Source organism: Neopelma chrysocephalum, unplaced genomic scaffold (assembly GCF_003984885.1).
Source record: "Neopelma chrysocephalum unplaced genomic scaffold, ASM398488v2 Primary Assembly neopelma1_68b, whole genome shotgun sequence".
In the NCBI taxonomy this organism is placed as follows: domain Eukaryota; kingdom Metazoa; phylum Chordata; class Aves; order Passeriformes; family Pipridae; genus Neopelma; species Neopelma chrysocephalum.
This window is the reverse complement of record NW_020897728.1, coordinates 1,884,613-1,905,548: the sequence shown is the minus strand read 5'-3', so window position 1 is coordinate 1,905,548 and position 20,936 is coordinate 1,884,613. Positions and strand designations below refer to the sequence as shown.

Here is a 20,936-nt window from a genome sequence, read left to right as displayed (position 1 = left end):
CTTCCTTTCCTGTTTCTTCCCACTGGCATAGGCTGTTCCCCAAGGAGTCATTCAATGCCAGATTAGAAAAACACAAGCCTTCCATCCAAAAAAGCCCCATCTTTGAAGGGAAAGGAGCACTAAAATTCAAGAAGGGAAGACTAGATCACTTCACTGCTGCAAAGCACTCCCAGTGTCCCAAACAAACCAGATCTCTGAGCAGGACACAAGGCAAAGAATCACAGGGTGGTAATGATGAAAGGCAACACAGAATTACTGAACTGGGCTCTTTGTTCAGCTACATCTGCTCAGACACTCAGGCACAACATGGTCCTGGGAACGGGACGGAGAAGGAGCAAGCGACAACTTTCCAACTGACACAGCTTACACTGTGCAGATTCCTGATCATTAAAAATAAATTAAATTTCAAATTAACAAATTCACATTCATTAAACAGAAGACCTGGCCTGCTCCTGACTCTTACACTTCTGTTGTGGTGAAAAGCAACGGCATTGTCAGGCTGAAAAACAGTGAAGCTGGAAAACCACTCAGTCCAACAACACAAAACATCCACAGGGGCACAGCACAAACCACTACAGGGCTTCTGTGTAAATATATGCTAAAAATCAAGGAGAGCAACTAAATGGAGAGATTTTGTGAAATATTTTTAACTATTTCATCACCTCAGTCGCTGTTGTATGAACTTGTCTCATTCCTAAGCAACAGCTCGTGCTCTACACCATCAGCTGTTGCTCTCAAGCCTCTACTTGTCTTACCAGTACTGGACTGACATGGGCAGCCTGAACAGCCCCAGCTCTCTCAGCCTTTCCTCGCAGGACAGATGCTCTAATCCCTTCATCATCTAGGCAGCCCTTTGCTGGACTCTGTCCAGTATGTTCATCATTCTCTAATCCCAGGGAGCTCAGTCCTTTTCCCAAGAGCTCACCAGAAATTATGCCCTCTCCAGGCACGCACTGCACTCCAATCCCATTCCCTCCTTCAGCCCAGCCAGTAACTCAAAACAACTTTGTTCTGTTAAGTGTTTTGAGCAGGGTGTTCTTCTACCAGCTTCTTCATCTTGAATTGACCCAGCAAGGAGAAGCAAAGGAAAGGAGTGCTTGTCCCTCCCTGCCAAACCAAATGAATCCCAGCACAAAAAGTGAGATGAACTTATAAAAACTTTCTGCATGACAAGAATTTATCTGGGGTGGAGAACATGTCATCCATGTGTTTTAGGGGAAAATGGTCAAAAGTTTCTATTTTAAAGAAATTGGGTATGACTGATGTCTGGAAAACATCTGTGAGATATTCATTTGGGTATAATTTTGAAGTCCTTAACTTTAGGACAGTAAGTGAAACAACTGTGGAATGAACCAAACTAATGGCCAGTGCTTGACTTCTTATGCTGAATCAATGTTTAGCTTTGGGAATGCTCAGACCAACATGTTAAGGCTTTCAGATGGACAAGTCCCTTTAAAAACAAAGACACCAGGACAGTGGCTTTGTAGGTAATTGAACAACATGCTAATTTAACTTCCCACTTCTTTATTTTCCTGTTGCCCAGCCAGGCAATCCTAATCTACCTTAACAAATTGAGCACCACAGAAACCTTTTTACCTGCTGGAAGTATTTCTGTCGTGGAGCCAATTCACAACTCCTGACTACTGCTGAGTGCTCTTTTCCATTTCTTAAACCTCACTCACAGGCACGGGCCAAGAGTTACAACACAGGGAAGTACTAAACAGCAGTGAGGGCAGGGCTGGAGCATCCCTCTCCTGAGAACATCTTCCCTGACTTACCTAAACTGTGGCCATTTTTCGTGTAGAAGCAGGTGTTGTTGATGAGGTTGACACAGCAGCCGATCACGTCTCCAGTGGTGAACGTGGGGCCGTAGGGCTGCCCCGTCCCCGAGGAACAGAAGGAGTGCCCATCGTCACCGTGGTACCCATAAGAATGTTTATCCCATCCTGTAAAAGACAAGACAAAAGAACAGGACAGCAGTGAAGCCACTTCAGCACAAGGACATGTAACTACAGCTCTCAGGACACAATTTTCTGTAGGAGATTCAAAATTTGATTCCCGTTCCTGATTCATTCCGATATCAATCTTCACACACCAGCAGCTGAAAAGGAATTAATGGTCTTTAGTTATAGCACTTTATTTGGGTTTCAAACTCATTTATGCCTTATGAGAAATAATAAAAATAATAAAGTGTCAACAGTCATTCTGACAGATTTCTTTTTTGTTTTAAAAATCATTAAACCCCTGTTTCTCTTTTATCTTGCCTGAAGTAAAACAAACTCCCTTTTGGAAAACATTTGTGGTTCCCAAAAGCGCAATCTTCCAGCAAAAACATATCAAATAATTCTCAACCTGTTGCAGCTTTGTCTGCAAGTGCTGTCACAGGCATAACGAACGGATGGAGGCAATTTTTGCATTCTCAAATCCACATTTCCCTTCTAACAGTTGATAAGGGTTGCTGTGTTCCCTTTGGGCAACAATATTTCCCACCCTGCACACAGCTTAAAACACCAAATGCCATCAAATGCTGGAGCAGCCACATGCTCAGGGTTTCTAAGAAAAGCACAAAACACTCAGTGCTTGCCTAAGGCCCCCCGTTCATTGCACCACTCCAAATGAACACCAGTGGGAAAGTCAGGGAATGGAGCGAGACTGAAACATGCCCCGGTCCAAGATTTTGGACATCAGAGCAAAGTTTCGGAGTGAAAGGCGTGAAGGACTCCTAGCAACTCCTAGTCCAGAAATAGCGAATAATTTCCTCTCATAAATCCCACACATCCACAGGAACAGACTGAGATGTCACAAGAGTCAGCTCCGTCTTCCCTCGGACCAGCTCCAAACAAGCTGTTGACAGCAGCACCAGTCCTGTTTCATATTTTCATGAGAGGCAGGGACAACAGCACAGCCAGCACCCTCAGCAAGCACAAACCCCACGCCAAATGGACTTGCCAAAACAAAGGAGGGAGAGATAGGGGCTCTGGGAGTCTGTTGTCAAACTTGCACTGCTAAGATTCCAGCCAGTAAAAATATCATTGAAATACTGAGTTTTTAACAGTCTGGCTTCTTTCCACTATCCCTCTTATTTTCTCTGCTGCCATCATTGAATAGATCATTTTAGTCTCCCCAAAACCAGACCTGTTACATGAGTGTCAATTCAGAACTTCTCTAATGAAGCTGTTGGTAACTTCGGATGATAAATCAATTTATCCCCTAAGCTACTTATAATACAATCCAAACACAGTCTTCTAGCTCTTCTGCATACAAAACATTCCTGGTATTACAAAGCATTTAACAAGAACTTTTCATCAGCTACATCCAAGCAGTGAAGTGCTTAAACATCACGTGCTGGGTAAGGCTCCCGTGAGAAACATGACAGTGTGTCCAACTGCGAGGACAATCACAAAATACTTGTGCCAATGCAGACACTGCTGGATCTGTAGTGTAAGGGGGGGCAAAAAAGGATTAATTACCTACAGATCACAACTGTTCCTACTGAAAAAACCCTCCTTGTGCTCCTCTAAGACTTGTGCCTCACGGTATCGGTTCTTCCTGCAGCACCAAAGGTGGTGATGAACTCCAGTGAGAAGTGACTGAATAAAGGCCTTGAGGACAGTGACAAATGTGATATATACTGCAATAGTGCCTGGGAAAAGCTTGTTTTGAGTCTTAGTTAAGGAAATCCGCTCACCCAGCACTTTGCTAAGGATATACAGAGTTCACTGTTTTCAACTGAAATGTCTGAGTGGACATAACCCTAAGGGCTTTAAATCCTGACTGTCAGCCTTATCAAATCACCATGGTCATCTTAAAAAAGCAAGCCAGAGATGTTTGAGAGAACTTACTGTACTCACTGTAAACATAAGCCGAGTGGCATTAATTATATGCCTATCATTAAGTTATTTATTAATCAAATCATGTATCCCTACTTCTAAAATTCAGCCCAGAATAAACACGAAGGCAGTGGCGTACAGGTCATTCAGTCAATCTTCTGAAATTTCCTAATAATCTGACTTAAAAATAACACTCAGCACTTCTAGTACTTCTAGGTCAAAGTTATCTGGGCCTGTTGATTTAAATAGCGTGTCCCTGTCAGAAGTGTTTGGCATTATCTTGGATTAGCAGCAGAATAGGGAGTAACTCATCACAACTATTTTGAAAACAGCCTCCAACTTCACTCCAAACACAAAACACTTGCTGAAAACTTGGGCCTTTGCTGCATCAATAACAATTTGCTATCGCCACCTAGTAATGGGTCCGGGATATTGCAACCTCCTCTGTGACTCCCACGACACTATTCATGCCTCCAGTGACTCAACAACTCCTTCCTTTGCAAAGTCCAGCAGTGCTTTAATAAGGACTGAATCAGACTTCCTGAATGCCTTCCCCACACCTGCATCTGCAAATTCTCCGGGCGTTTTGACCTCTGTGCAATTTGTACTCAAGTACTTCCAGAAGCCACCGTTGTGACCTGGATGATATGCACATGCTCTTAAAAAAGCTGGCCACGTGGGATATGGGGTCAACCTGCACAAGGATGCTCTTGAAGAAGAGCACAGGACGAGCACGTATCATGCTCTGACTGAACAGAGTTACTCCTCCCCAACCACCACAGCACATACAGACTGAGCCAGATGGAGGTTCTGTTCACTCAATACTCCTGAAGGCATTTTGTTTCCTTTAAGCACATATAAACACTCATACCATCCACTGTATCCTGCAACAAGGAGTTTGACAGTGTGACTTCAAACAGTATGAAAATATGCCTTCTACTACTTGTGTTGGATGCCCTGTAGTTCTTGCACTGGAGAAGATGGCAAACTGTGGATTCCATCTCTCCAGAACATACATAATTATACAGACTCCACAAAATCCCCCATAATCATCCCTTTTCCAGGTGTATGACTCCTGGTTTATTTAGCTATTCCCTGCTTTTCTGATCATCATCATCTAAATCTTTTCTGGATTTACAATGTCGCTTGTGAGGATGGAGATGAAGGTGCCCCATGGAGAAGGGAATCAGGCTGTAGTTGTTCTCTGCACCATTCCCTAGCCCTCTGCAAGTTAATCCTAGCATTTTCCCCTTTATTGTCTTTTTTATCACTGAACTGATGTTTGCATGAAGCCATTGTGGTCACTCAAAGTGCATCACTGCTCTTGTGACAACGCTCCCTCCGCACAGATTCCCGTGTGCCTCCACCGGCACCTCAGCTCCCTCCCACAGCTCCTCCCCAGCACCTCTCACCACCCTCAGTGGCTCACAATCCTCAACAGCTAGAGCAGCCCATCCTGGGATGGCAGGGTACAAAGAGCTGCTGCTAAAAAAACCCTGGGAGAACCCAGGCATGAACAGTTCCTGACTGGTAACTCGTCCCAACAAGGCTGCAAGGTTTAAATAACATCCTGTTTCATTCTCTTGGCAGTAGCTGATGTCTAGAGCAATGGACACTTCACACCTACATGCAGCTGGCCAAGGCTAAAAATTCTCAAATGCAAGAGCAGATTTGTCACAAAATTTCAGAAATCTGGACAAAACTGGAGAATGTGTGTTTTGTTATAAAGCACAGGTCAGGGATCCAGACAGACCACACTCTATAGACTGAAATCAAGTGAGTCAGAGGAGCTGGAGGATCCAGTTAGCACAGTTCTCTCCTTCCTTCCTTTCCCTTGCCCATCCTCTCTTCAAATGCACAAAATCATTTTAAAGAGGAGAGACAGGCAGAGAACAGAAAGGATGTGGCCACCTGGCCCATGGCAGTGGTCAAAGCAGAACCTCAGCATCCTGACTCCTAAGACTGTTCTCATTACAGCTCATTTTGAAGACAAGAATACTTTGAACATGCCAATCAGAACCACTCTACAGGTAGGACCTCAGCAGCTAGTGAGCAAAAATAAGTTAAAATTACACCCCTTTGAACTGAACCCTTCAACCCCCAAACCCAAAACATATTTACATATTTACTAACAAGATGCAGAATAGCTCAGACTGTGCAGGCAGCAAATAGAAAGAAAGAAAAACAGAAACCATGGGTAGGGCTTGGGAGGACATTTTTGTATGTTCAGCACCCAACTAAGTTCTGTTTGGCCTGCTAACAAGAAAAAGCTGATATGTTGATCTTCTTGGCAGACTACCTTGATCCCAAAACACAGTGAAAAAAATGAACAGCAAGTTCCACTGCTGCTGCTTGATAAACAGGTCAGAATTATGCAATGTCAGACCACGTGGCAGAAAAGACTTGAGTTACTTCAGGACACAGTTACAGGATCAACTGATAAATGGTCACTCTTAAGCAAGCACTGGAGTCAGATGCACCCCTGACTGTCCTACATCCCTTCCTGCTCAATCCCAACTTGCCCATTCAATGTCAGCCTTGCTTTACACTTGACTTTTTGGGCAGATCTTGATTTCTCTACCTGAGATCGGGCACTGCCTCATAAAGCAGTGAGTGGGAAGTGATTCTATTGGGCTGGGACACCATTTACCTCTCAGCACCGTGGAAATAACATGGTGATTTAGGTTTCTGCTCCAAGAGTGCCAGCAGCATACACAGAACTGCTGGTAGGCACTGGGCAAAGCTGGCATCGTGGGGACATCACATATCTGGGCAAATCAGGACCTGGATGTGCTGCTCAACTTTGGAAGCAGAGGATGGATGGATGGCAGGCAAGGCAGGATGGAGGTTACCAAGAGCAGCATTTTCACTGTGCCTTTCCTGGCCTGGTGCTTTGTTTGCACAGTGTGGAGAAGGAAGCCAAGTGATGACACTCCCCTGTGCAACAAGGTTCAAGCGTGTCAGACTTGCCCTTGGGCACAGGAGAACAGGGAAGGCAGAACTCACAGGGATCTGAACTGAGCTCCCCTCTGATGACATGGCAAAGGACTGACATGCAAGGAAAATATACTTTTCCAGTAAGTTATAGCCTGACATGTCAGACTCTTCCAGCTCTGTGCTTGTTGGGCTAAAGATGATGGCAGACAGATGAACTTCATCACTGACACATGGACCATTCCCTGCCCGTGCACATCCCAGAGGAGAAACATGTTCTACTGCAGCTCAGCCCAGGGCCTTGCTCACCACACATTCAGTGGTAACCCACCTGCAGTCAGGGAAACCTGGGACATCTGGGGCAGTAAGGAATGGTGAAGGATGCATTTGGAAAATTCATACAGATTCCATATGAAAAGCAGATGGATGTTCCTCAGAAAGAATCTGAAAATCTATTAATATGGTTTGTGTCTGTTGTATCCTGAGTAATATGAGAGTCTGGAAGCTTGTTCTTCAGGACTGACCCCAGTGACTGTTCTAGGCTTTCCAAATTTTACTTGTACCTGCTTTCTCTCTTTTGTACTTTGAAACACTTTTTCATTTTTCTCCCCTCCCTATTCCTGTCCAGTATTTTCCCTGTGGCATTCCTCTTCCCACTCCTCTGGCCAGCAATCCTAGCTTCCCACAGCTGCCCATGCCAGGGCAAGTGGTGTGCAAACACTAGCTGCAAAAGGACAAGAACTTGTGTCAACACACTGAAATAAACCAAACAAAATAATTTTAGTAGGATTTATTGAATCCGAAGTCCAGCAGAAACAGATGTAGAAACTTTGCCTGTGCAGTGCTTGGGGAATGGGACGTGGAGGGTGGAGGCAGCAGCAGAGTCACTGCTGGACCACGTTCCAGTTGAAGGCAGGGCCTTTTCCATGCACTGTGCTGTGCAGGCTGCTGTTGCTCAGCCAGCTATGGGTCTTTGGCAGCAGCAGAGCATGATGTCAGTGGAGGGGAAGGTATGTTAAACAGAGGATGAACAGATGGAATATGGTGCAGGGAGAAATAGGATGTTGCTTCTACAATGTCCTGGGCTGAGCAGTCCCAGGCAGGGACAGGACAAAAATAACTATGGGGCAGAAGCCATTGCCACAGCAGAAGTAGAACCACCCTCTCTTGACTACTCCACCAGCTTCCAATGGATTTGGGCTCTACAAGTGGATGTGCCTCTGGTGAACATTAGCCCAGCACAATCAGTGCAGGCTTTTGCCCCAGTGAAAGGAAGGCTGAGCAAGACCTGGTGCTCCCACAGCCTCAGAAGCCAAATGCCTGGTCATGAGAAGTCTGCTGCCTCAAGAAACATCTGGGGTGCTGCAGCATCTCAGCTGCCCTTCAGTTTTAATGGCATTTCTGCCAAACCATATGTAACTGCAGATACATCAGATGTTTGGGTTAGAGCAAGGAGGTCGCCTGGTTTTTCTTTATTCAACCATGCCTCAGAATCAAATCAACTATTAGTGTTGCAATACATCTTTCTGTTTCCATAATGAGCCTACAAAAACAGCTGCTCAGTGGCCACAGCAACCTATGTTATAGATTTGGTGTGGTAGGAATAGGGGAGGCATGGTCCTGGCATGGAACAACTGTCTAGGTACAGTCACAACACCAGCTGCAGGACAGGAATAGGACCAGGGAACAGCGTGTTTAACACATTACAGCATCTTCCTGGCAGAACTTCAAGGGCTTGGACATCTGCCCAGAACATGTCAAGGGTAAAAAAAAAATAAATAAAAATAAAGCCCCTAAAACCCACTTACCCAGGGACACCAGGATATGAGGAAGCCCTAGCTAATAACATCCTGAACTTCTCTTTCTTGTAACAGCTTCTATTTCTTCTATAAGGTGGCAAAATAACTCTGAATTCAGCAGAAGGCCAAACCCTGCACTACAGAATCAGAGCATGTACAGAGAATAAAACCACTTCATCCCATGGAGCACAAACTTCCTAAAGTAAGGGTTGGATGGGTTCAGGTCTTATATCTTTGTACTGAATCCTCTACAAGGCCCTGGTGCAGTGCCCCACACCACTGCACACATGCCAGAGAGGGAATGCTGTTCATGGCCTCCCTCTCACCCCAGCTCCCAGCAGATCAAGCAGACTCAGTCTGGCCCCTGCACAGCCACAGCAGATGATCCTAATCAGAGAGTGCAGGACCCTTGGCAGGCCTGGCTGTAGCTCTGGCTCAGAAGCTATTCCATGTTTTTCAATAGAGTACTTGCAACTGTAAAAGAGACAAAGCTCAGACCAAATCCTCACAGCAAGACTTGTGTGTGGCAAGAATCCAAAGGAGATGGGGGAAAAAAAGATATAGAAAAAAATGAATCACAGTCTCTCTCTCATATTAACAGAGAGTGGGAAGAAAAGGACACCGTGACCCAAAGACCAAAAAGACTCCAAGAAAGACAGCTAAAAAAGCCTGCAAGAGTTCGGGAGATCAGGCAGAATGCAGGTGCTAACAAGTATTGTCTGATCCATCACAGAGACTACAAGCAGCAAGGAGCACTGTAAAATTCCCTTTTTAACAATATTGATATGGCAAGGTGATTTTTAGACCAGATCAGCAAGTCCTACCATTTGTCAGCTACTGCATGTTAATTAGCCTTCAAAACAACAGCAAACCACAGTCTACACAATTATATTAAGTGACACTACCCATTGACTCATAAAGAGAAAAAACAAAACCAGAAGGCTCTGGGTGGCTGCAACACAAGCAATACCTTTTCAACAGGAAAGGTCTGTTCCACCAGCCCCAGAGATGTGTTAATGAATCCACTTCACTACTACTTAGCATGTACCTCACCAAAGAATACAGCAATCAAGATAAAAATTCTACTTCCTTGAATGAATAAAGATGGCAGGTCCTCCTAACTTCCAAGACTGATGGGTCCATCTCCTGCCAGAGTCAGAACATGATCTGGGTCTTCCCCATACCAGAGAGGTCAAGATGTGCTACAAGCCATTTACAGCCCTGTAAAGTGCACACCATGTTAAAGCACAGCTACAGAACAGGCTGGTACCATCAACAAAGGCAAAAGCTCTCTAGCACGATCAGGTCACCACTGCACTATTATATCCATTATATTCCCTGACACACCACACTGGAGGGGGTGGGGAGCAGAGCAGGGGTGCAAAACAACGCAGGACAGGGATGGAAAGAAAAGTCAGATGATGAGTTTTGCCATTTATCCATTATGTGGAAGGGGTAAAGAACTAGTTAGAATCAAAGGCTGCCAATCTCATCACGCTAAATAATTCACATGTTCATTTACAGACCAACTTTTCAACTTTTAACTGATGGGCAAGAACTCCTTTATAAAATATTAAGGCACCTCCAGCAAAATCTTGCAAGGTAATGGACAAGAGTCATTTTACAGAGACATGGAGGCAGAGCAGTTCAGTGACTCAGCCAAAAGCAATGCTGGAGTTCACCGTGGAATGCAGGGGGCTTGAATCCAGCTACTACTAAAAACAATCCCTAAAATGGTATTTAGAGAGCTAAGAAAACGATGGACCAAAAAAATATTTATCTAAACACAAGGCCTTATGGAGAGAGAAGTCCTCCAGAAGAAGCACATCTGATGATGGTAAGAAGTTGCAACAAGGCCTTCTAGATTGTAAACTGAGGTTCCTTAAATACTTCCCACATCAAGTGAAGCAACAGAGTTTTCTGTAGAGGATCACATTTATCTATCAGCAGAAACAGCTGCTATCCATCAGTTTGAGTTACAGTGAAACTGAGCTTTGTGTTGACATTACCTTTTATCCAAAAGGCTCCAAGAATAGGTACAGCCACATTAAAGAATTTGCTCTAATCTGAAAAAACAAGCAGTGCTGTGATTACAAGTCGTGCTGACAGCTAAATTGCTGCCTCTGAAGTGCCAGTCAACTCTCAGCTGTCACTAAGATTACCTGGATTGTCCATAATCTGTGCTACAGCTGGAGATGTAACCTGTGGCACTGGTGAAGGCCAAACCACAAACCCCACTGTGCAGCGCCGTCTCCACTCCGCTTTGGAAACTGTTTTCACGTGGCACAAAACCAACACAACCTGCTGGATGACAGCAAGCTCCACACAAAACCAAGCTCCAGCACACCCATATCCTACATTTCTGGGAACATGCTGCACGAGAAAAGAGTGCAGAACCCCCACAAGGGGCCTGCCCACCTCTGAAAGAGACGTGGCACAGAAATCAGGGCAGGGAAAAGCAAAGGACAGCCATACTCTTGACTAAGAAGCACTTACCCACACTGATGCCTTGAGCACTTAAAAGCCAGTGGAAAGACTTTCTTTGATTAATTTTCCAAGGCCAGGGTTACTGCCTTGAAATACTAATTCACGGTTTTCAGCTTGAATGATGTGGCAAAGCACTTTCCCAAATACTCCAGGGTGAAGTGTGGCTACTGAGAGCTCAGTTGGAGCCTCAGTCTGCTTCTTCCATTCAAAGCTGAAGTCTGTGTGCCCGAAACCAGACTAATTGAAAAGACCAAGAGAACCAAAAAAAGAACAGAAAACCAATGCATCCCTAAAAAACCAACCCAAATGGCTGGCAGCAGCTTTTCCAGCTTCAGACAGGACAATCAACACAATCCATACAAATAAATATGTGAACTGAAGCCTGTTGGAAGGGGAAAAAGGCAGGAACTTTCACTTTATAAAACACTAATTTTCACATAAACAGCCATAAATAAAACACGAGATTAAATTTAACCCCAATCCTGTGGTTCAGGAGCTGGTTTTGTTACTCTCTGGCTCTGAACACACCTGATAGCATCAGGTCTGACCTCTGCTGAGGACTCAATCGTGCTGGTGTCACTCCTGAGCACGTATCACGCTGTAAACGAACACATCTGCCCAACTGCCCCGTGCCGTGGCAGCTCAGCCAGTATCAGCCCTGAGCAGAAGGCTCGTGTTTTAAAACACATCCCACCTCACCAAGCTGTGCCCAGCTCTGGGCATGATAAGCTCCTCAGAGGGGACACACCTAAGGCAGAGCACGGCAGGGACAGAGGCCTTGGCAGCCACCGGGGTGAAGAATCACTGATCTGGATTCAGGTTATTCAAACACCCTAATCCAAAACACCAGTTCACATAACTCAATGTGTATTTTATACCAGAGCCATTCTGGGACACAAATTCAGCCCACAACCTCCCCTTCCCACACCACAGTGCACCCACACACAGTACACCCAGTGAATTCTTTTAATCGCACACCAGTAAGTTTTGACTTTGGATACCTTCAAAATTTAGAGCTTTTAAATCCAAACGTTGTCAGAAAGCCCACTAATGACACGTGAAAAACTGAAGAATGTGAAAGAATGAGCTTCCAGTTGTTCTGGGGGCCAAAGATGGGATATGAATGAATTCACAGCACATGCAACAAATCCGTTTCAATATTCAAGCTGGAATTTTCATACAAGTTCAGGGAAACTCAGCACATAAACTGAAAAAACTGACTGAAAAAGGAGAAAGCTGACGTGGGATGAGAAGACAACTGAGCAACTCAGTGGAGCTTAGCAGACCTTGATTGGTAGTGGGCAGGTCAACCATAAACCACATGACTCACAAAGTTATATAGAATTAGGTTTTTTTAATAAAGGTCACACAATTTAAAAATATTTCGATTAAAAATGGTTTTAAAATTTTAATTTTAAAATTTTTAAAGAATTTCAAAGGGTGTTTACTGATCTGCAGAGAGTAGAAGCAGGAGGAGAAAACAAGATGAGAGTGAGTTAAGTAATGCCAGAGGAACTCAGAGATCACAATTCTCCAACACAGATGCAGCAGGGCAGCCACAGTGCATTTAAAATACACATATAGAATACATATACACATAGAATTGAGAGTGAGGATGAAAAAAGAAACACTGAATGAATTGTGTATGCTCAGAATGAAAAGAAATTAAGTGTTTCTCAGATTACTTTCCTACGATGACATTTTACATACACTGAACATGAGATTGATTCCATATGGGGAAAAATCTTATACTAAAAATATGTGAAAGCTTAAGTTCAAAGGAAATCCTTTTGTTTTATTACAGGAAGCCCAAATTTCTTATGAATTTCCTTAGTATGACCTTTGTTTTGACTTAAATTTAAAAAAAAACCCCAAAATCAAAAGCTACTTTGAAAATAGCAGATGGTGCAGCACAGTAAGAGCAGATTCAAGAATGAAACAACCAGTTTCAACCAGTCTAAGGACACTTCCTCAAGGAGGAGATTCTTTAATTTTTTAATTATTTTTTTGTTCAAATGGGGCTGTGTACCCTGTATTACTTAGTCTTGTCCTGTGGACTGAATAGTTATTAGTGGCTGGAGTGCTCCTGGAGTGCATCTTTCTGTTTAGTTTAGAAGAAACAAGGGTAGCACAACTGAAGATGTAAATAAAAGTACAGCCAGTGGTGACAACCAGGAGATTCACTCAAATAAACTCCACCTCCACAAATAAGAGTCTCATAGACAAATCCAAAAGGCCCCAACTTACAAAGGCCAGAAATTTTAAATCTGTTAATAAATATTTTTCTTGGCAGTGCATGTTTAGAATCCAGCACTGTTTTAAGTGCCACAATAACCTTCGCCCATCCAGATGAGCTCTCAAGTGGTGAGGAGCTCCTCTAAAAATCCATTCTGCATAAATGGATTCACTAACTCCAGGGCTCACCCACCACACTGAGCCACTTTGCTCCCATTTCTGCAACTGCACAGCGCTAAACCTGCCATTTCTAAACCTACCAATAATCTCTTAGGATGTTGAAGTCAGGTACAAATTATGTTTTCGGGTCAAAATGTAGTTAAGTTGGCAGCAAGCCCACACAAGCAAAGCTTTTGGAGCAGCTGTGAACCCCAGATCTTTGGCATTGCTAACTGCTCCCAAGTTACCTCCATTTAACAACAGGACACCTTCCTGGGTGCTCCAGTGCATCTTGCTCAAAATCCATCTGCAGGGTTTGCTCAGCCTGGGAGGGCAGAGGTGGCAGAATCACAACCCTCCTCCTGCCACCTCTGCAGGTCAGAGGCTCTCTCTGCTGTGCTCTTCCGTGTCCCTCTGGATTTTGGCACGATTAATGGCATCCCTCTTGATTTACCAAGAATGAACTGGTGGCCTCTACCTCAGACCACCACTGGACTCCCCTACAACACACTTTCTTCACAAGAAGTCCCTGTCCTTTTGTGTTTCAGGTGCCTTCTTCCACTACTGCCCAGACAATTTCTGGTGATGCTCTCACCCCATCGTCCTCTCAGGTGTTAATAACCATGGTATGAACATCACAGCCTCCTTAACACATCACCAGCAATAAACCAGACACAGCCAGAAGGCATTTGGCCCAGAAATTTGCCAAGATATGATTCTCCTCCATCACCCATATCTGAGTTTTTCTCGTGATAACTTTCCACAGCCCGGGCATTGCCACAACCAACACAACCCTTCTGGTAACAGCAAATAAACCTTCTGGGCTCAGTAGCTTCACAAACCTCCAGTCCCTTGATCATTTGAACTACAATGTATTGGGCAAAACAAGCATATGCTTTCACTGACATTTGTTTTCAAGGTTTTACTGTGTGACTGAATGAAACAAAACTGGGTGCAAAAAATAATCCAATCAAGTTCAAATATCATCTGACTCACCACCACAATAAAAGGTACCCAGTCATCATCATCAGAGACAAATAAAAGTTTAGGGAGACACAGCCAGCTGAGTTACCTTCAGCCCAGTACGCCCTGGAAAGATGATCCTTCATAAAAATGTCTCCGTGACCAGGATAACTGTCAACTGGTGGGAATGCTTGGTCTTTAATCAAGGTTTTCAGCACAAATCTTAGGTGAGAGTAATATCTGTTTCTATAAAAAAATAACCTCAGACCACCGTGTCCTGGTTTCAGCTCACCTCAGAGTGTTACACTGGCACCAGGCATTTCCAGAGGATAAAGTCTCACAAAGGAGCTGTTTCAACCTGCACTGCCTGTGTGAGGAACCAGGCAAGGTGAACAGATCCAAGTTAATAACAACCCCAAAATCACACAGTGCCCCCCACCCATTATTATTAACCCAATTACGTGACCCAGTTCACTTGCAGCCCCACAAACTGGTTTGATAGGATAAATTGGAGGGTACCAGAAGCATAAGCAAGTTTGTGGATAGGAACTGGCACAGCCAGCTGAAGGACTCACTGCATGTGTAACTAACACCTGGAGGTGTTCCTATAACTACTTTTGGGGGAATGCACATTTACTTATTTTTTTGTTTTAAAAAAAGTCAATTTTTAACCCTATGTTAACCCTTAACTGGATATACAAAAATTGCCATGCTCTATAATTTACGCAGGTACTAAATAAGTGATTTATATATTTCCTTGCCAATGTGAGGATTTGGGTACTGCTCAACCTGGGTTATACTCACTGCACAAATAAAATAAAATTCCTGACAAGTCAGATATCCTCCTGGCTAGCAGGGGAAAGGTTTAAATATGGAGTGGCAAGCAGAGATGGGTTTTACACTAACTTTTCATTAAAGAACTCCAGCAGGACACGATATAGATGCCACATACTGTTCATATATTTAACCCCATACTTTTGCTGATTGCTCTAGAAGCCAAATGCCTTCTTTTCCCAGGTAACCATCCAGCTTCTTCCCCTCCTCCCTTTTCTGCTTAAGCCTTAGGAATTGTGAAAGCTTGGCAAGGATTTTCCTTTGCCCTTGTTTGCAAGATGGGATAAGAGTCACTTTCCTGGACTTGCTCTGAATTTTAATGTTTTCTTTTGTTATAAGCAATAAGATACTCGTCCTCGTGATGCATCCAGGGGTTAAATGTTTGGAAAAGCTCTACAGAAGTTGCCACAAATCAAGAAAACATGACAAACAGAGACAGGGTGAAGAGCCAGAGATGTCTGATGGGGAGAGAAGACCACAAAGCAGTGATAGAGGTTTTCATGTATACAGCTACAAGGAGGAAAGAAATTAATTATTCTCCACCTCCACGTGATCCAAGAGTAATGGCCTTAGACTACATAGGATATTCAGCTTGGTCATGAGGAAAAGTTTCCAATACAAGGACAGTGTTGGAAGAAGTTGCCAGAAAAATAATGAAAGACTGGTTTAGACACACACCTGCCAGGCAGGACTGATGCATAATTGAATTCACTTCAGATCAGATGATTTGGTGAAGTCTCATCTTCTGTAATTATTACATTTTACCACTGGGACTAAGTCCTTTAGCACAGGTCCTTCATTTGTCACTGGAGTCACAGAAAGTGACAACCCAAAGCATAAGCTGAAAACTTCTTTAAATGTATTTGAAATACAGATTCCCTGGAAATCACAGGAAACAAAAGAAAAAAAACAAACCTCACACCAAACCCAAACCAAAACTGACTAGAAGGAACATCTGGAGGTGTTTAGCCAAACTTCCCACTTGTAGCAGGTTTAACTTCAGAGTTAGACCAGGCTGCCAAGAGCCTTGCCCAACTGAAGTTTGAAAATCTGAGGATAGAGCCTCTGCAGAAACCCATCCCCAACTCTGATGAGGAATAATATCTTCCCATGAGAATTTTATTTGTACAGGGCCAGAAATTGGACTCAATGATTCTTGTGGGTCCCTTCCAACTTGGGATATTCTCTGATTCTATGATACAACATCTATCCAGCCTCCCTTCTCTGGTTGCTCCCAGAGAGGAGCACACCTGCCTGAAAAACCCTAAGGAAGAAACAAGTAACTTTTTTTCTCTCAAAGGAAGGAACAAGAAGACAGAGTCCTCAACAGCCTCCCCTACTTGTATGTCCTCTGATAACATGCAAGATAAGCTGAGAAGAAATAAAGTCCTACCTAGGAATGTCAACAGAAACCTACCAGCACGAGAAGAATACAAAGGAAAGGAAGGGATCTCCAAACAAAGCTGAAATGGAAAACCCAGACCCACATGGTGGTTCATGGAGGAGGAGGGATGGCTTTCACAGAGGAGGGGAGCATGGGGAAGTCTTAATTCCCAGGACTTATTTGCCTTTTGTCAACAGAAAAAGGTCACTCACAAGGACTCTTTGCTGAACAGACACTCAGGACAGCTGGACAAACCACTTCTGGTTTTGCTGACCTGGCTTAAGGCACTACAGTCCCAGCAGCCAAACCCCACTAGGGAGCAGGTTCCTCTACACCAAATTCTCCTGGCTTATCTGGCTGCACACTAATTCAAGTCTGTAAAACATTCTTGAGTTTGAAAGCTTGCTCTTTTAAGAGAGAGTCTGAAGCAGGTAGACAGTGATTAAGCCAAATACTATCTTTTTGTTTGAAAAGTGAGCTGAAACAATAATCAAGGTTTCTGAAAACCAGAGAGTGGTGAGTGAAAGCTGGCACTCCCTTCAGCAAGTGCAAAGCTGCACAGCAGGGCAAGTCAGTCATTAACCAGAGGGTGTTTAAAGTCTCCCAAAGTCATTGGTCAGATCCTATCGATGCTGTTTAAGGAACTGAAGCAGGGAATGCCTAAGGGTGTGGTTTCACAACATCTTAGGTTGAATTAAGACCTTGCTGCTACGGGAGGGAATCGTCCCTCCTTCCCTTTCTGGCTGGCTGTATGTTCCTGCTGGGTCACCCTCAAAGAGCTTGAACAAATTAAATGTTATTTCTCAACTGCATGAAGGACTTGAACCAATGCAGAACATCACAGGCAGGGGAGAATCATCTCCAGCGTGCACATTTCATTCCTATTAAAGACAGGACATTTATCTTCTCTGTTTTATGAAGGTGAGGTGAAACCTGTACCAAACCACCTACACATTTTCAGCTGGGCTCAGAAAAACTTACTGGACTGAGGGCTAAATAATAATAATAATAATAATAATAATAATAATAATAATAATAATAATAATAATAATAATAATAAATTTTTTAAAAGGACCTTGAGATGTTAGAATGCAGGATGCAAAGGTAAAGGAACCACCCCATCACAACCCCAACACAGCAGAAGAGCAGGCAGGCTCCTGTGTGGCCTGAAAGCTCCCTCTGGCCAAGGAGGGGACAAATGCCAGAGCCCAAGGCTTGCACCAGGGAAGAGGGACTGTGCAGATGGGGCAGGGGGAGGAAAGAGTCAGGTTTCTGTCCTTTGGTGACACTGAGTTAGATCAGTTCAGCTGCAACATGTAATTCATCCTCAAGTGCCAAAATGCTGAGTACCTGAGAAAAAAGTTGTATCTGGGCAAAGAAATGAGCAGACATTTCAATAAAAGCCACTAGTTTAAGGTGGAATGTTTATTAGTAAGTGTTCTTTTTCTTCAAAATCATCAAGATATGTCAGGCTCACAAAAGTCACCATAAAAATTCCACAATCACTTCAGACCTGCTGGTTGAATTTCAAAGCACAGCCCACAGAAACCTTGAGTCAAACATGGACAGGGAACTCTCCAACTAAAAGCAGTCTCTATTCCCAACACAGAGAGGAACAGTTTAAGGGAATGCTCACACTTGAACCTTCAGAGAAAGCTCAGCACTACCCCCACCAGCACCCAGCTGGGCTGAAGCCAAAATAAATTTGGCACAAAGCACAAATGACCTGACGTGGAACTGGATATGGCAAAAGTGTTTGTCCTCAGGGGAGGCAAAAGGAGTTTAAGACAGAACCCAACAGCAAGATTGTTCTATGAATTAGAACTGCCAGGGTGCCACTGAAAGTGGGAACAAGAAAGGGACCAACTTTGGCTCCTGTACCAGGCTTTGGGCTCCCAAGCCACTACTTGTAGTGGTTACATACTGCCCTGGCAGCACACTGAGTGAAAATCAATCTGTTACAGTGACTTAGAAAGGGTCTAAGGAGACAAACCTGGCAGGATTTCAGGTCACAAAAAGTTAAAATTACACTTTGACACGAAGCCAAGTCAAGACTCCAAAGTCTGTCACTTCTTTGTGAGCTCTCACTTACTCTGTTCTGTGAAGGACCTGATAACAGTTAAGCCTGGAAATGTGTTTCTCACTTCAGTTACTTGAATAATATACTAAAAAAAAAAAATAAAAAAATCAGACTCATTCTCCAAAAGCCAGGAAGATAATTACTGAGCTGTAATATAGAGCCATGCAGTTAATTTTACACAGCTGATGGGAGATAGACCTAACTATGACTCTTGGCAGCATAATCTGCACGTGATCAAACAAACAACAGGTTCATAGGATCACATTTGTACAATTCATTGCTAAATAAGCACTATCTCAAGTTTCAAGTTCACTTTATGCTTTATTTCACTGAGAGAAAAGAATTCCACTTTTGCCACATGCAATCTAGAAATAATAGCACTGTACAGGCACTTTGACTCAAACTGGCCACAAAACACTGCCCATGTAACTCCTGGGCTTTAAAGCCATTTATCAGAAGTAGTTTGGTTGATTTTTAAGGAAAAACAAAAGAAGAAATTACACTGGTTGTTCAATTCCAGGACAGCACACCACAGACCCTCAGCACACACCATCTCAGGTTAGTATTTAACCAGGTTGTACGTGTGTGTGTGTTACAACCCCAGGACAATCCCAGGTTAAGCACAATCCAACCAGACACCTGCAGGCCAAGTCTACAAGACAACCCCACCCATCTTTCCATTACTCATACCAGAGAGCCATTTCTGGAACAGAACATGGTCCCTTAATGGCCAAACCACCCCTTTTCCAAGCAGCCAAGCACCTCAACTGTGGGAAGAGATGATGGGACCAGATTCATGCTTTGTCCTGTGCATGGCACACGACCCACCTGGATCAGGAGGATCGGGGGGAGAGGAAATGCAGAGAGAGTAGGACTGAAAAGAGACTTCTAAATCTGACATTTCCCACCTCTTTGCAGCCACCTATCACTTGAGCAAACTGGCAGTGTCCTGCCTTCCTCCTTCCCTGGTCTAGTTCCCAGTGGCCAAAGCCCTTGTGACCTTAATTCTCCCTCTGATGTGCACACACTGCAGTTGTCACAACAATTATGAACAAACACAGTTTGCAAGAAGATATAAATTCTTTAAAACGTGGGTGCCACTGAAACCATTTCCCCCAAGACAGTTATCATCTTTGATAAGACATTCACAAAACATTCTCCATTGGAGATACCAAGATGCATAACAAGGGTTGGACACAGATTTCAGCTTTAAAACAACTCCACAAGAAGTAACACCCAAGGCCAAAAAAAAGCCCCCAGCACTGGGAACCAGTTGTCATTCTTTCTGGCATTCCAAGAACATTTATACCTTCTACCAAACACAAACTTCCAGTTTCAAACACAGCTGAAAGAATTCCTGCTACAATCAATACATATCTAGAAATTAACATTTTTACACAATAAACTGGATATTGTTAAAGAAAGATTACCAATGACTTATTTTTTAAAAGAAGCTACTTAACCAACTTAGAGGCTAACCTAAAAACACACATTTCAAACAAAAGAAGCAACAGTATTAACTGGAAATGCCACTCTATCACATTTTTGTAGTTTTTCAGTGGGAAGTGGAAAAGAAGAGACAACAGGCCAATTTTCCTGTTGTTTTCAGATTCTTTCCTGTAAATTTGTCAAGTGGAATATACAGATGAAATGCAAAATTATTTTCCTAGTTACCTTCAGATGCAAAGAAGAGTCTGTCTGTCTGAAAGCTTCTCATCTTACTCATTACTCATTAGTTTAGTATTAATTTCTATTATCTGTTAAAATCATCATGGCTGCATTGACAATACCAGTAACTCAGTTTAGGATAACACTCAATAGTTGGAAACTTCCAGACACAAGACAATTATAGTCCTGTAATTTTATTAATAGAAACACACATTCACTACTTCATAGACATAAATTAACACCTTTATGTCAAATGAACATTTAACACAGGCTGTAAGCCAAAACAAACCTTAACAGTGACTTACCAGGAAGCCTGTTCATGTTGACCCCTTGAGCAGAAAGTCCTATTCCCATGTACCTTCAAAAAAAACCAAACAAAATATCAGTCAAGCACCAAATGGCCAAGGCACAAGATTTCCTGCAGCAGAAATACAGCAGTAAAATAAACTCAACCCACACACAAATTATTTAAGAATGGCAAAATCACTACAGATTTTCCATTACTCAAGTCTTTATTGAATCCAAGATACAATGTCAGTGCTTTCTGACTACAGCTACTCTTC

General features: G+C 43.3%; 1 protein-coding gene across 3 annotated transcripts in view; it reads right to left on the bottom strand.

The window, feature by feature from the left end:
- Positions 1-20,936, bottom strand: part of RANBP10 (RAN binding protein 10) — a 68,412-nt gene that overhangs the window by 26,352 nt on the left and 21,124 nt on the right. Inside the window, exons 2-3 of one of the 3 annotated variants that reach the window (XM_027685267.1) lie at positions 20,679-20,734; positions 1,779-1,946 (exon numbers count right to left, since the gene is read on the bottom strand). In XM_027685267.1, the coding sequence (XP_027541068.1) occupies positions 1,779-1,946; positions 20,679-20,727 (217 nt within the window). In that variant the 5' untranslated portion in view covers positions 20,728-20,734. Of the gene's footprint in view, positions 1-1,778; positions 1,947-3,470; positions 3,491-20,678; positions 20,735-20,936 lie in introns of those variants that run through there. The other 2 variants (XM_027685266.1, XM_027685268.1) reach the window with 2 other exon arrangements.